At 41.5% G+C, this 14,961-nt stretch overlaps 1 protein-coding gene across 1 annotated transcript; it reads right to left on the bottom strand.

Moving 5' to 3' along the window:
- Nucleotides 1-1,707: 1,707 nt before the first annotated feature.
- LOC115748616 (ATP-dependent helicase BRM) lies at nucleotides 1,708-13,135 on the bottom strand. The gene is made up of 14 exons (XM_030685155.2): nucleotides 12,438-13,135; nucleotides 10,057-11,376; nucleotides 8,568-9,893; nucleotides 8,310-8,422; nucleotides 7,967-8,054; nucleotides 7,758-7,844; nucleotides 7,523-7,615; nucleotides 7,325-7,408; nucleotides 7,046-7,249; nucleotides 6,094-6,336; nucleotides 4,448-6,007; nucleotides 3,802-4,344; nucleotides 3,268-3,519; nucleotides 1,708-2,691 (listed from the first exon to the last, which is right to left on the bottom strand). Exons 1-14 carry the CDS (start codon nucleotides 12,603-12,605, stop codon nucleotides 2,053-2,055), a joined length of 6,720 nt encoding a protein of 2,239 aa, XP_030541015.1. The 5' UTR covers nucleotides 12,606-13,135; the 3' UTR covers nucleotides 1,708-2,052.
- Nucleotides 13,136-14,961: the final 1,826 nt, after the last annotated feature.

The following is a 14,961-nucleotide window of genomic DNA, read 5'->3' as shown; positions in this document are numbered from 1 at the left end:
TATAATAGAGTAGTTAAGTAAGTTGTCATGACACTCCAAATTTTCATGAGCAGATCCTTTACCTTCTTCGATACCAGGTTGTATGGCCTCAACATCCTTATTAATTCATAAACCTTGAGCAAGATTTGATGTAATTCCTCTAATACCAACTATGCTCTGAACATCATACCTAACAAAAATTCAAGATCATGAGGTATGCCTTTCGTCCCAAAAATCATAAACTTAGGGTTGGCATGTTATAATAGAGTATTTGGATAAGTTATCTCGTTGAAGGTGGACTAAACAAAAAAAGTAAAAGAGAAAGTGGTAAAAACCTGAATTTTTCTCACACTCGCATCAAAGGTTTTCTTCCTGGAATCACATCCTAGTCCTCTTCCATCATAAAGTAATGACCTCTATCTTTTCCATTCTTTTTTAAGATTATCCCACTTACTCTTTATTTGATTTTTATAATCACAGTTTTTGCTTATTCGCTCCTCAAACTTGTTATTATGATTATCTATCCATCCCTTTTGTTGTTTGCAAGACGATGGCCTTTTTCAATTTGTCAATTCACAACTTACAAAAGCTTCAACATCTTCTGAGCTCTAAAATGCATTCTCCTTTGATGAACTTGCCATCTACTAGTAAAGTGACATAAACAAATTCTTGGTGATCAACATTGCAAGAGAATTTAAAAAACTACAGGTACTAAAAACTACTATTGCGAGAGCAACACCATAATCTAAAAAACTCACTGCTTACGCATTCAATGAAAAACTACTATGGCGAGAGCAACACCAGAATGTTAACATGTCTAATCACGTTGATTTTTTTTTATTTTGAGCACATCATAATAATCCACCCAAAGAAAAAGAAAACCCATAAAGCTTCCTCTTTCGCACAGAGAACCCACACTAATTTTGCAGATTCATATGTTCTAAACAGTGAACACTAATTATGCCCAAATATTGGAACTGAGAGACCCTTTCTCCCCCTTTCTAACAGCAAAATTTCATTCCTCTCTAATAAGGTAACAGGGGCAAGTCGTATTAAAGGAACTACAAAACAAAGAGATTATAGAGGGCAATAGAAGCAAAAACACAGCCATGTCTTGCACGAAGCAATGGCGAGATGACATTCCCAACTCGCAATCGCCAACTCAAAGCCGAAAGAAAAAATAGAAACAAATCTCAGCAACATGAAATTGCCAACATTCCCGACTCGTAATCATCAAATTTGGCACAAATCTAAGCACAAATCTCAACAATCGAAAGCAAATCCACCAGGTAGAGAGAGAGAGAAGAACCAGCCGCAAAGATTGAAGGCGAGCAAAGCAACAAGGATCAATTGAGCATGAGCAAGGGGGAGCAAAGCAACAAGGAGCAGTCGAGCAGGACCAAGAGAGGGCAAAGCAAGAATGAGATACAAGTGAGCAGAGATGGAAAGAGAGTCGAGAGAAGTTCAGGGATTTTATGAAAGGACAAAAATGGACTTTCAATAAACTTGGAGGACAAAACAAGCGACCGAGAAAATTTCATTATTAATGATTCAACATTCCAACAATGCCGAAAGCCTAAAACAGATCCCCACTTGTCGTTTACCTTTCCCAATGCCAGTATTTGGCCAAGGGAGTCTCAAAAACTATTGCCAAACACCTCATTTTTCCCAAGAGGCTGTGAAGGCTTAAAGCCGCTTGGAAAAGCTGAACCAAATGCACTTAAAGTCACAAAGTATGCAAAGGCATTGTATTAACAATGGCATATAAAAGACTGAGGAGTTGTTCTATGCAATGTAATCTCTTAACTCATGTACAGATTTCTTACAGACATGGCTGTCCGTCCAACGCAGTCAATGAGTCAGGGAAGTGGACTTCCTATCAGGTGTACATACAAAAGGGAGATAAATCTTCCCACTCTATTCTGCCCCTTCTTTAACGCATCTGCTTACGAGAAAACATAACTGAAGGATCAAATGCCTACACTATGCTATCCATATGCGGTCACCTCTCTCGCATGGGTTGAAGAACAATGGCTGCAGATTTTCTACCATACCATAAAATAGCGCAAAAAATCACAAATGGCTCGGCCGCCTTCTGCCAGAATCAGTTCTCAACCTCTTCACCGGATTGGCCCAACCGACGTCCCCACCACTGCTATTAGACGGCTGGCCCGAGTTATTGATCCACCCTTGCTGATGGAGGGTCTGTTGAGTTGATTTTGCATCCTTAAGAGATGATGGACCGGGACTTCTAATACCACGAGCCACCGCAGCAGGTGAAACAGGAACCGATGACGCAGTCCTTGACTTCACCACTACTTTCTCTCGGTCCTTCCTCTTCTTCTTGCAGATGACCAAGTCCCCTGGATGAGCAAGCAGTGGAGAATCATCCCGCTGAGACTGTTCCCGGGTGTTGAAGTTTCCACTCACCGTGCCAGTTTCCTTTGGATGCAAGCTGACTCTGATCCTAGTGTCTTCCCCGCGTCGCACTGGCTTAAGGGGAGGGTCTTTATCAGCATCGACCTCATTTATCACCCTGTGTCTCTTGCTTTGGCCAGCGGATGGCTGTTTTGGTGATGGAGCAGATTGGGATGCAGCACCAGGGCCCGAGAAAGAGAGAGCGTTTCTCGCTTCTTCAAAATCTGTGTCTGGAAATGCAATCTTCAATATGTCAAAGAAGAGATCATGAACTTTTCTCGCTTCAGATCTAACCTGCAAATATGTAATGAAAACCTGAGATTCTGTTCGTAGCAAATAAAAGAATCTACAAGTAGCATCCAATTGAAGACTAATACAGGTGCATGAGTCAGTATTCACAAAAGAATTGACCACATAAAAGTTGAAAAATTTAGCTTTAGAAAGCTTGAGATCTGAGTACTGATTTCCCATAACTTGAAGTATTGATCACTATTATCGTTACTTCCACACTACTGATAAGTTCATATGGAGCTGATAAATAGCCACTGAACTAAGTCTAAGATGAAGTCTATACTTTAAAGGTGCATGGGTGACACAAAATTTCTGGTAATCAATTGTTTGAAGCAATGTCTACATAAAGTGCAAGATCAAAATCCCTTTAGCCAAAAAAAAAAAAAAAAAGGTGCAAGTTCAAAATCCGTGACTCAACTCCACCTATATTAAACAAAATCTTCAATCCAAATTAATTGCACCCTCCAGCAAGTACCCCAGCAATCTCAAAGGCATAAATGAAGCTCAAATCATTATCAAGTTTAGCAAGATCAGGATTATTTGTTAAATACATCAGATCTACACATTTATACACCATACCTCATGAGAAAACCCATAGAACTGCATGGCACCTTTTAACATCAGTTGCACGTCAAGCACAAGATCCATCACATCATCGTACTCCAATTTCCCAACGCGCTGATCAATTTTCCGCAAATCCAAAAGGTTAATTCCAACAACACCCATATGACCAGGACTTCCCATCCTCTTCCAAAGATCAGTTAGCAGCGGAACAATCTGATGCCCTTCCTTATCTATCCTCCTCTGGAGCTTGCTTACTACATTCTTGCACTAAAAATATAAATATGTTGAATCAACACACAGGAAGATGAGTAAATCAAACGGCGAGAACCAATAAGTCAAAAAGTTCCAGGTGTCGCATGCATTTGTAAGAAAAGCTCAATATATCCATCGCTTGTAGATCCACATGACACGAGATTTTCCCAGTATAGAATCATAGGGCTAGGGCAAGGCCAGATTGGGAAGCTCAAGACCATGACAAAACAACTGCCCACCAGTACCCAGAAAGGAAAAGAGAGAAACACGAAGAAATAGAAGACACTAACTAAATACCTTTCTCTGAATGATTTCGGATAAACCGGCACCAACACCTGAATTTCCCGAGGGATTTGCAACTCTGCCATTCCAGTTTTCTCTCGAGCGTTCCGCAGCAGCATCTGATGAAGAAATGTGATTTGATCTGCTAGATTTTGGCAAGGGATGTAGCTTTGATGGATCACTTATTCTCCTTAGAGATGTTTGTCTCCTACTTTTCATGGATGGACCACCATGGCCATGCTTGGGAGCAGTAGGTTCTCCAAATGGACAAGTCTCAGATGCAGTCTTTGACTGGGGTTGATACTTGTGATCCATTTGGAGTGGCAAGAAAGCAGAATCTCCACATTGTACAGGTAGAGCCCCATTGCTAGACTTTTCCTCTGGCCTTTCCATAGTGTGACGAGGGCGCATCCTGAGACTACGCTTCCTCTTGATCTTGGGCTGCAAGACCTGTTCATCTTCACCTTCTTCACGTTCATGAACCCAACTTTCAGATTGTTGATGATCCACGTGAGAATCTCCAGACAGAGCAATTTCTCCCTCTTCAAGTTCATCAGGCTGGCAAACATTGACAGATTGAAAATAGAAGTAAACCAAAACAAATTTCTTAAAAAATACGACAATCAAAAGAAAAAAAAAAAATCTGGGAAACAGCACAGACCATCCTTCTTGAAAGAGAACTTGGCCTGGACTCTAATGCAGACAAAGATCCAAATTTCTGTGAAGAGACAGAAGGAGATGCCATCCTGATTCCTCTCTGACTGTCTGCCGATGATCCTGAGAAACCGGCTTCATCAGGCAAATGATTGTTCCTAGTCCTCTCTGTTGTCCATGGATACTCATCACCTTCTTCAGCCGGAACATCCTCATCAGACTGGTCTTTGTTGATTGGTAGTGCTCCAGGAGCACCACTGTAAGTGTCCTCCTCAAACTCCTCAATCTCGCCCTCCTCTTCACGTGTAGAATACCGATTTCCCTCATCCGAACTTGCTTCAGTATATTCTTCATTGTCATCATCTAGTTCCTTGTAATTAGGATGCTTTTTACTCTTGGGCCGCCCCCTCTTTCTCACTAATTCAGATCCCGGTTCATTGGGTTCCGTTATTGTCCCAGCAAGCAAAGTGTTTTTCAATGGTTTCTTTGATAAAGTGGCAATAGCAGCATTGACCTCTTTTGTACTTGCCCGAAGCCATTTTGGCACTTGTTCATAGTTAGTCATCTCCTCTGTCCAATCCAGTTCTTCATCCATCTGATCAAATAGCTCGACTTCTTCTTCACTCCTAGCAATCATTCGATTTACCTCCTGCAGAGAGGGAACATCATGCAGAGTTTCTTGATACCTTTCCTCATCATGTAATAAGGTTTCTAGAGTCAACCGTCTCTCTTCATGTGTTGTTCTCTGGTCAAAGCGACCAGCATTGATCACCTCATCAGCCATGTCAATTTTGTACTGCTGAATGTTATTCCTGATCAGGCTCTCAATGGACCCCATGTACCGATCCTTACCTGCTAGATCATCTTCCATATCAATGGTACCGACACTCCTTAGTTCATCCTCCTTCTGATGACTCGGAATTTTGTCAACAACTGCTTCCATATAAATAACTTTGACTTCTCTCTTCTGCCCAATGCGGTGGGCTCTCGCAACAGCCTGCTCTTCATTTTTGGGGTTAGGATCGGGATCATATATAACAACTGTATCAGCAGACTGAAGATTAAGACCCCGACCAGCTGCACGAATGCTCAACAGAAATATGAAGCAATCTGAATCAGGGCTATTGAAGTCCACGATGGCTGATTCACGATCTTCTAAGCTTGTTGTTCCATCAATTCGCCTATAGAGAAGTCTCCTCCACTGCAAGTACTCCTCTAGTATATCGAGCAACTTGGTCATGGTACTAAAGAGTAGTACCCGGTGCCCAGTTCTCTGCAGCTTAATAAGGATCCTATCTAAGATCCACAATTTGCCACATGATCTTACAAGGAAGTCCTTTGAAAAATCGTTAAAGTAAGGGTAGTTCAGCAAAGGATGATTGCAAGCTTTTCGAAGTTCCATACATCTATTATTTAAAGTTCTAAAAATCCTAGCTTGATAAATCGGATTCTTCTGGACTCTGCGTTGCTCATCTTCAGGGTCTACTCGAAGAGTACCAGTAGATTTGATCCAATCATAGATGGCACTCTGAATAGAAGACATTCTGCATCTTAGGACCATGGACACCTGCAACCAATGGTGCTATCAGTTAAAGGCCACCAAAAAACGATCTAAACATTATCAAATAAAACCCACTTGTGATCATCCCGTACCTTTGGAGGAAGTGAACCTTCCACATCTTCAACACGACGCCTAAGCATAAATGGCTCCAGAATTTGATGAAGTCGATGGATGATGATGACTTTCTTTTCAGTCTCGAGCCAGTCATCCTCAGCATTTTGAGGAGGGCCTTCCTTTTGGAAGGGTTTCGAAAACCAATCATGGAACACTTTTCGATTATCAAAAACCTCAGGAAGAAGTAGATTCAGAAGTGACCAAAGTTCCTTCAAATCATTCTGCAACAAAGATATATCATGTTAAAACACTAAAAAGGAATAGTGCAACTTCAAGCATAAGACAAGCAGGAGCTTATATATATGAAAAATTGCCAAAATCTGTTTATTTAAGATGAGCAATTGCCCTTCTTCCGTTATTTTCTGACAACTCTTTTCAAATGTTACCAAATAGTGACTAACTGATTAAGGCTTTATCAAATCAACTGCAAACTCCTTCCCACGAAGTAGCAAATCTGATTGCTAAACTATACAAAATGCGAGAATGACAAAGGCGTCCTTGCTCTCAAAGCAAAAGTACAAGTTCTAAGTATTGGGAGTTCACTAACTTCTATTTCCCAAGAACTAGCTAGCTATCATGCTTCAATAAACCTAAGGGACAGTAGTATACAAGAAACATACAAGGAGGTTGTCAAAAAGAAGGATGCCAAACAAAAGAACCTCGCAGTGTTTCTTCACCCAATCATATTATAACCAATAAGCCACATTACTTCTATTGTTGGTCAAAGAAAACAACAGACGATTTTCTTTGCTACAGAAAGCCTATATCATTATGCCATCTGCCAACTATGTCCATGCATCAAAATAAAAATGTAAGGGAATATGACCAAATATAACCAGCCCAACAGCAGAAGTGACATTTTCAATAAAAACTTGAAGTAATTCAAAAACCCCATAGCAGTGACGTCATCTACTTTATATCTTGACATACCTGTAATGGAGTTCCTGTGAGAAGCAGACGCCTCTGGCAACGATATCTGTCAAGATCCCGTGCTAAAACTGATTCTCTGTCCTTCATTCTTTGAGCCTCATCAATTATGATATATTTCCAATCAACTTTTGAAAGTTTTGACCGGTCATACATAATAAACTCATAAGTAGTCACAAGAACATTGAATTTCATGGCACACACCTCCTGTATCACAATTCCCATAATTAAACTCAATGAAGCAATTCAAAAAAATAAATTTAAAAAGATAGCAAAACTCACCTGAGAAAACAATTTCGACCTTTGGTCCTTTCCACCCACGTAAAAAATGCATGAAGCTGATGGCAACCAATTATAGAATTCACTCTGGAAAAAAGAAGAAGCTATTATTAAGCACACTTGAGAACAGGATAGAAGGACAAAGGTAATACTCCTTTATGCTAAACTAAACCACCATATGATCGACCAAATGATACCAACCTTCCAGTTCACCAAGACAGCGTTGGGTACTATAATAAGATGAGGTCCATAGTTACTCTTAAACTCCATTAGATAAGCAATCAGCGCCATTACCTGCTCCCACAACACAAGCTAATCAAACAACTGAAAAATTTTGATTGGTTCCCAAGTATCTATCGTACCGCAATCTAAGATTAAAAAATTAAAGTAAAAATGAGCACGGCTATATTTCAGCTTTAATGACCTAAAAGTTCACCTGCACAGTTTTTCCAAGACCCATCTCATCTGCCAAGATTCCATTTAGCTTGTTGTTGTACAAAGAAAGCATCCACTGCAAACCAACCTGCAAAGCTCAGAGATGGTCATCAAAGACTTGGCCTCAAATGTGAACACTACAGCTACATGCTAATTTAAAATAAAATAAAATAAAAAAACCAACATGTCGGATTTCAGGTTTAGACATACAAGTTGATAATCTCGTAAAGTTCCAGCCCGCAACATTGACGGTTGCCTCACAACCCTTTCATTCACAGCATGTGCAAGGGAATAATACCTGTTAACAACAGTGAGATACAAAAATTACCCAAGAAATCTATAAAAAGAGCTCCAAATTGAGCAGGGTGATCAATCGGACAATGACAAATATACGGTATACACTAATACATTCCAATCTACTGCTGGCAAAAGGCTTTTATGTTCCTAAAGCTATGAACCCATTAAACCCGTAGTATAAAGAACAATATAGTCTACAAATGATCATAACTTCTGAAGAGTGAAAGCTGAAGCATGATTTAGTTGAACGCCTTACTTGCTCACAGATGAAGCATCCTTAGGTGCATTCATTTCCATGAAACGATTTCGTATCATTACTTCTTCGCCAGCACAAGATGCTGCTGTCCTCACTTCTTCTTCAGAGAGTCCCTTTATTCAGTAGATTAACAAAGATCAGTTATCGAGAGCATAGCCACAATTGAACAATATGACTTTGTTGCAAAAGGAAGAACAAAGCTTAGTAGATTAAACAAGGCAAAAGAAAAAATTGACAAATAAAGAAGGGACAAAATACCTGCAACCTTGCGGCTGCTGCAGCAGCATTTGCAGCCTCTTCTACTTCCTGCTGGTTCTTGGCGGCTGTTATTTTATTTCCAAGCTTCTGAAGATATTCTTCCGTCTGAGTCAAAAATGATGACAGAACAGCATACCTCTCAGCAGCTTCACCTGGAATGGTGGTCTGCTGCTCCAGCAACATCTCTCTGTATCTTTCCACATCATTATTCTTCAATGCCTCCATCCTTCTATTCCTATCATCATCCTTTCTTTTAGAAAATTCCCTCAACATTCTCTCATGATATTTGGCAACGCCTCTGTTACGTGCAGTCCGTGCATCACGGATGGCCCAATGAGCCTCAAGAAGCTTCTTACGCCATTGAAAGATTGATTTGAGTTGCTTCTCACGAAAAGCTTTTTGAGAAGCTTGCACTTGACGAGTAAGCTCCATCCTTTGACGCTCACACAGGCGAACAAATTTTCGATATGGCCTATCAGGCATCTGCATTATTTCCTGTTGCTGCTGATCAACTTCATCCCTCAAGCGTGCCTGTAGATCTAAAAGGCGAAGCTTCTTCTCTTCAATTTGCAAGCGAAGTACAAGATCAGGCCTGATCCTTTTCCTCTCCAGATTCACAGCCAGTAAACCGCCAATCTTCTTCAGATTTTCTGTCCTCTTCTTGTTGAGCACTTCAAGCCCTTCCTCAAGAAGCAGGTCCTTGATATCGTATGCCAGCGTGAGATTGTTATTGCTGTTAAGCACTGGTGCCGACCCAAAAGAGTCATATTTCCTTGTGAAGAAGGGGAAATCAAAAAGTGGTCCATGATACTTTCTGGCAGAGCCTGCATCTTTTGGTTGAGTCAATGCACTCGCTTGCACAGGTTTCTTACCCTGCACTGCCTCAGAGATTTGGCCTGCAACACCCTTTCCTTTATCAATAGGAAGATCATTTCCAGCAGGAGTTTTCTGAGCCACACGGTCGGCATCTTGCTCCACCTTGACTGAGAGGACAGCAGTTTGCTGATCGTCCTTGACAGCAGATACAGATGGAGGATGATCCTTCAAACCAGGAGGTGGACCTTGGAAGTGAACTGCTGAAACAGTTGCCTTCTCCTCCACTGTAGCAGCCTGCTCTCTTAAAGAAATTTGTGCACTAGGTGGTGGCACAGGCCGAGCATCTTTTTCACCCATATGTGAAGACCTCACACCATCTTCTACAACCTTTGTAGCAGCCTTTTCCACACCGTTCCCTCCAGTAGGGAGGATTTGCTGCTGCAACTGTAACTCAAGGGGAGGTGGGACAATAGCTCGGAGTAGTTCTTGTGGTAAAGTTCCTTCTCCTTTCTACAAGAGATACATACAAGTTGGTACATATAAGAAAAAAACATATGCTTCTAACGTCTTCTGACATTTCACTTGTGTTGAGTGTGTGTGTGTGTGTGTGTGTGTGTGTGTGTGTGTGAGAGAGAGAGAGAGAGAGAGAGAGAGAGAGAGAGGAGAGAAGTACTTTCAGCCGCCTAAATGCCAATATCTGAGCTTTAAGCACATGCAGTTGCTGTTTCGTAAAAGCACAATGTTGTTGTGACATCTGCACAGCTACTCCACCTTGGGAGGAAGGATGGCTATTTGGGGCCCCACTGTTTGAAGGAACCGGAGACTGTGGTGATGACCTATTTATCTGTTTAAGATATTGCATCTGCAAGGATTCTTGGCCACTGAATGACTTCTTATTCTGTAAGGATGAATCCACGCCCTGAACTGCACTTGCAGATATTTGAGGGGGACGCATAGGGAGCATTCCATTCTCAAAGACAGGAGATTTTCCTGAAGACACTTGGTTCTCCCTTCCATGAGTAGGAAATTGCTGCATCATGATGTTATTACTGTTACTGACTGCCCCAGGGCCAGAAGGACCAGCAGGAATGTTCTGCTTGGCTTTTGCTGAGCCAGGTTGACCAGATACTTCATTGGGAGAATTAGCATGGGAAGAATTCTCACTTACGACTGATGGAGAAGCAGCTTGTGGTTTTGAGACAGGTGTGCTTGATGATTGTGCACCAAGGTTATTTTCGTTTGCTTTCTGCTGGGCAGCCATCCTAGCCTGCATGAGCGGTAAGAGCTGTGCCATCATGTTGGCATTTCCAGGTAGTGAAAGATCAATGTTATTCTCCATTGCCCATGCCTGCACTGCTTGCATCGGGGAAGCCATCAGCTGGATAGGCACGTTTTGCGAGCTTTGTTGAGTCTGCAGTGCTTGTAAAGGTCTTGCAGTACTTGCATGTGGTAACTGTCCTGTTGCAGTTGGCTGGCTAAGTGGCCTTGGCTCAAGCCTCTGTTCAGAGCCTGGCTGAAACACTTGTCCCAGGCGCTTTTCACCAGAAGCAAAATGTTCAGACAAATTCTTGGAGGATGATGCCTGAGCCTGTTTAGATGCCTGAGCAGACATAAGCTCCTGCATTTTCATGTTGCCCATCCGCATGTCTTGATCCTTCCCTGATCCATGCCCCATCATCTCCAGTTTAGCTTGTTGTGCTGCTTGCATCATTAAAGCAGACTTTTGCGGATCATGAAAACCATATTGAAGATAAGCTTGATGAACTGGATTGATGACTTGCTGCTCAACACCCTGCTTTTTATTCTGTCCAGCCTGGGAGGAACCATGTTGCTGTGCCAAATCTACGAACTTTCTAGATTGTTGAGGAAATTGCATGGAGCCTGGCGATGGAGAAAACATGCTACCTCCCCCAGTTCCTTGGAGTCCACCTGTTTGATATGCTAGAAGGACTTCATTCCCTTCAGGTCTTCGCACGAACTGCTGCTGTAATAACTGCAAACATAATGAAACATAGCAAAGAAGTAAAATACATATTCAGCGTGCGGTAGACATTTACAACAACAGTAGAAAAAGCTACTACCCAGAAATTGAAAACCTGTTTTTTCAGCTAGCAGTTACAGATCCAGAATATAGCTCTTACTTTTCAAGCAAAGAGAAATTCAAGAGAACCAAAAACAAAACTATAACAAAATGTTCTTTTCAGAGTTTAAGAATCAATATTTTTTATCATCATACTGAAACTTCCAACGCAGAGTGTGCTGCAGCTTAAAAAAGTAAAAGGCCCAATAACACAGGAAAAGGCATAATGCACATAACACCAAGTTTTGTGTGCATAAATAAGTCTCCCATTAAAGAAAACAGAATCATGCAGCATACACTGTCTAAAAGTGATTGAAAAACCTTAACAGATACTTTAAAACAAAGAGTTCCTCCTGGCGACCAACAAGGAATAAAAAGTTCCAAGATCATTAAGATATCTAACACAAAGCACAATTTCCCCATCAACAAATTGCAAGGCTCTGAGAGCTACATACCCCATCGTCTCATTTGGTCCATACACAGAAGATTCTCAAAATCCAGGAGTGCAAAATAGAAAGGGAGCAAATACCCGAAAGTATGAAGTATACAATGTCATCAATATCTACCAAGTGGCAAACGACAGCAAAACATACAAAGGGTTCTTGCATATGCCATTTCTCCTCAATGAAGACATAACAATTAAAGACGATTTTATATAAAGCAGTTCCTTAGTGCACTTGATCATCAGAGATTTAAATAACCTACTGAACTGATAAAACCAACAGCTACACTTTATGCCATCAGAAACAAAGGAAGTGTCTTAATTGCCCAATCCAATCGCACACAACATCCCACTCACCAAACACCACGTAGTTTTCCCTATTCTCCAACAAAATCCATGTTCAGACACTCGATTCATAACACGACAAGACGCTCCCTCCTTCCAATTAGAGCATTCATATGCAAACTCAACACCGTTTTACAAGCACCCGTTATAACGACCACGATTAAAAAAAAAAAAAAAACGCCCATACTTGTCTAGGCGGCTGCTGCTGCTGCTGCTGCGCCGCTGAATCAAATCCCAAATGCGAAGCGGACACGGCCGAAGAAGAAGACGACGGCGACCCGGCAGCTGACGTGGACGGCGCCCGCCCAGCCGCGCCCCGGCCGGGCCCGCCGCCTCCGCCAATCGGTTGTTGCATGCACAATTCCCGGCAATTCAAAAGCTAAAACCCGGAATTCCCATACGACTTCTACGAAAGCGAAAGCAAAAAGGAAAAAAAAAAAAAAGGCGAAAAATTGAACAAAACCCTCCCCCCAGAATGCTCAAATCCCTCCAAAAACGCATGCGACAACCCCACTCAAGCCCCGATCCCAACGTTCGAGACCCAACAGCTTCTCTCTGCACCCACTTTTTCTCTCTCCACCTCCTCAATTATTTCCCTCACGCAAGGGGAAAAAAAAATTCGAAAAAGGCGATATTTACGGGGGCATTCCGAATCTCCTCTGTCAGTAAGAGAGGAGAGAAGAGAGAGAGAGAATTGGCGAAAGCAAAGCAAAGCGCGCGCTCTCCCTCTCGCCCGCACAGACACGCACACACACACTCAACACTCTGTGGGGTTTCTCTCTCACAAAGGATGGCGTCTCGCAGTCAAAGTTGGAACCCTAGGGATTTGTTTTCTTCCTTTTTCTCGATTTTCTCTTGTTTTCTTTGTAAGCTGATTTTCTGAATAGAGAGAGAGAGAGAGAGAGAGAGAGAGGAGGAGGGAGGCCCGTTCTGAAATATAAGCCTTCAAACTCGTGCTAAATTACGAAAGAACCACCGTAACGTGTAACCCCTCCTCCAATCGCAGGATCCTTTTCCACGAGTGCACCCCCAATCCTGTCACGCCACGTGTACCACAGCACTGCCCCCCTCCATGGGGTTCCACCACGTATGTTTGTATTTAGTCCTAAAAATTACAAAAAGTATAATAAAATCCTGAAAATTATCAAATTTGTGCATCACGGTTCTTCCGTTAACTCAATCCATTTAGATTAATAGAAAATGCTAACATGACTTTTGTTTTAATATTTTCTCTCTATAACATGACGATGATGTGATTAAAACATGAAGTATAAGGCAAAAACAACAAAAAATTTATATTTTTAATCAAAATGTTACTTCAATACAATTAAGAAATAGAAAAGGCTTTTTTTAAAACACAAAAAAGGAAGAAGACAAAAAGGCAAGGGCCGTTGCCACCCCCGTTGTCGGAAAGGGCCGATAGGAGCTTGACAAGTGCCAACAAGGATCGGCAAGGACTCATTAAGGGTCCGTGACCCTCACTCTAAGCGAGGGTCGCAGACCTCTACCTAGATTTGGGCGAGGGCCAACAATCTAGATGAAGGGCCACGACCTCGGGGCAAGGCTCGTCAAGTCCTCGTTGAGACCCCGATGACCCTTTATGGCGACGGGGGTGGCGGTGGCAAGGGCCTACGGTCCTTACCCTTGCCTCTTTTTCTTTTCCTTATTTGTTTAAAAAAAACTTTTTTATTTTACTTAATTAAGGTTTGAGTGAAAAAAAAATTTAGACCAATGACTGTGTTTCACTTTAATTCTTATGTTTTAACCACATCATCGCCATGTAAGAGAAACAAAAATTAAAAAGAAGGTCATGTCAAGAATTTCTACTAGTATAAATGGATGTAGTTAACAAAATGACTTGATTTCACTAATTTGATAAGTTTTAGGACTTAATTGCATTTTTTTTATAAGTTTTAGGACTCAATTTCATGACAAGTTATAGGACTTCATGTGTAAAGATGAATTAGTAAATTGCGATATTGGGAAAATGCAAAAATTATCCAAAAAGTCATAAACCTAGTCAATACAACCCTAAACTTTTTAATTTTTTCAATTTAGCACTAAACCTTTTAATAATTTGCCAATTTAGTATTAAATCTTTCAATATTCCAATTTAGTCTTAAACCTTTTGATGATTTACCAATTTAACTCAAACTTTTTAAAGAATTGCCAATTTAGTCTTTCCAATCAATTTTGTTCAGAAATTGCCGACGTGAATAAATGTAATTTTCAAAATTTTCTTTTTCCTTTCTTTCTTCCCTTGTCGGGTGCCGAGCCTCGGTGAGGGCCGATGACCGTCCAAAGGTAAAAGCCTACAAGATCGACCTGGTCCAACAACGGAGTCAAGCCTCACTAATGATAAGGAGATATCAGCCTCTCTTGTGGCTAGGCCGGGGTTGAGCCTTGCCAATGGCAAGGAGAGACCGACCTCATGTAGCGATGGCGAGATCGAGGCTCTATCTGGTGAGGTTGACCTTGCCTTGTGTTGACCGAGCCTCGACCTTGGCTAGATCCCGCGAGGATGAGCGTTGCCGGGCATCGTCAAGACTCGCCAACCAACTAGAGAAAGAAAGAAAGAAAATATTGAAAATTATATTTCTTCGTGGTAATAGGACAAAAGGACGCGATTTAATAGGATAGAAAAAAAAATGAAATCGCTCAATTGTTTTCAATATTGTCTAAATTTTCTTTCATTTTAGGAATAGATGCGG

Source organism: Rhodamnia argentea, chromosome 9 (genome assembly GCF_020921035.1).
Source record: "Rhodamnia argentea isolate NSW1041297 chromosome 9, ASM2092103v1, whole genome shotgun sequence".
Lineage (NCBI taxonomy): Eukaryota > Viridiplantae > Streptophyta > Magnoliopsida > Myrtales > Myrtaceae > Rhodamnia > Rhodamnia argentea.
This window is presented reverse-complemented; position numbering and strand designations above follow the sequence as displayed.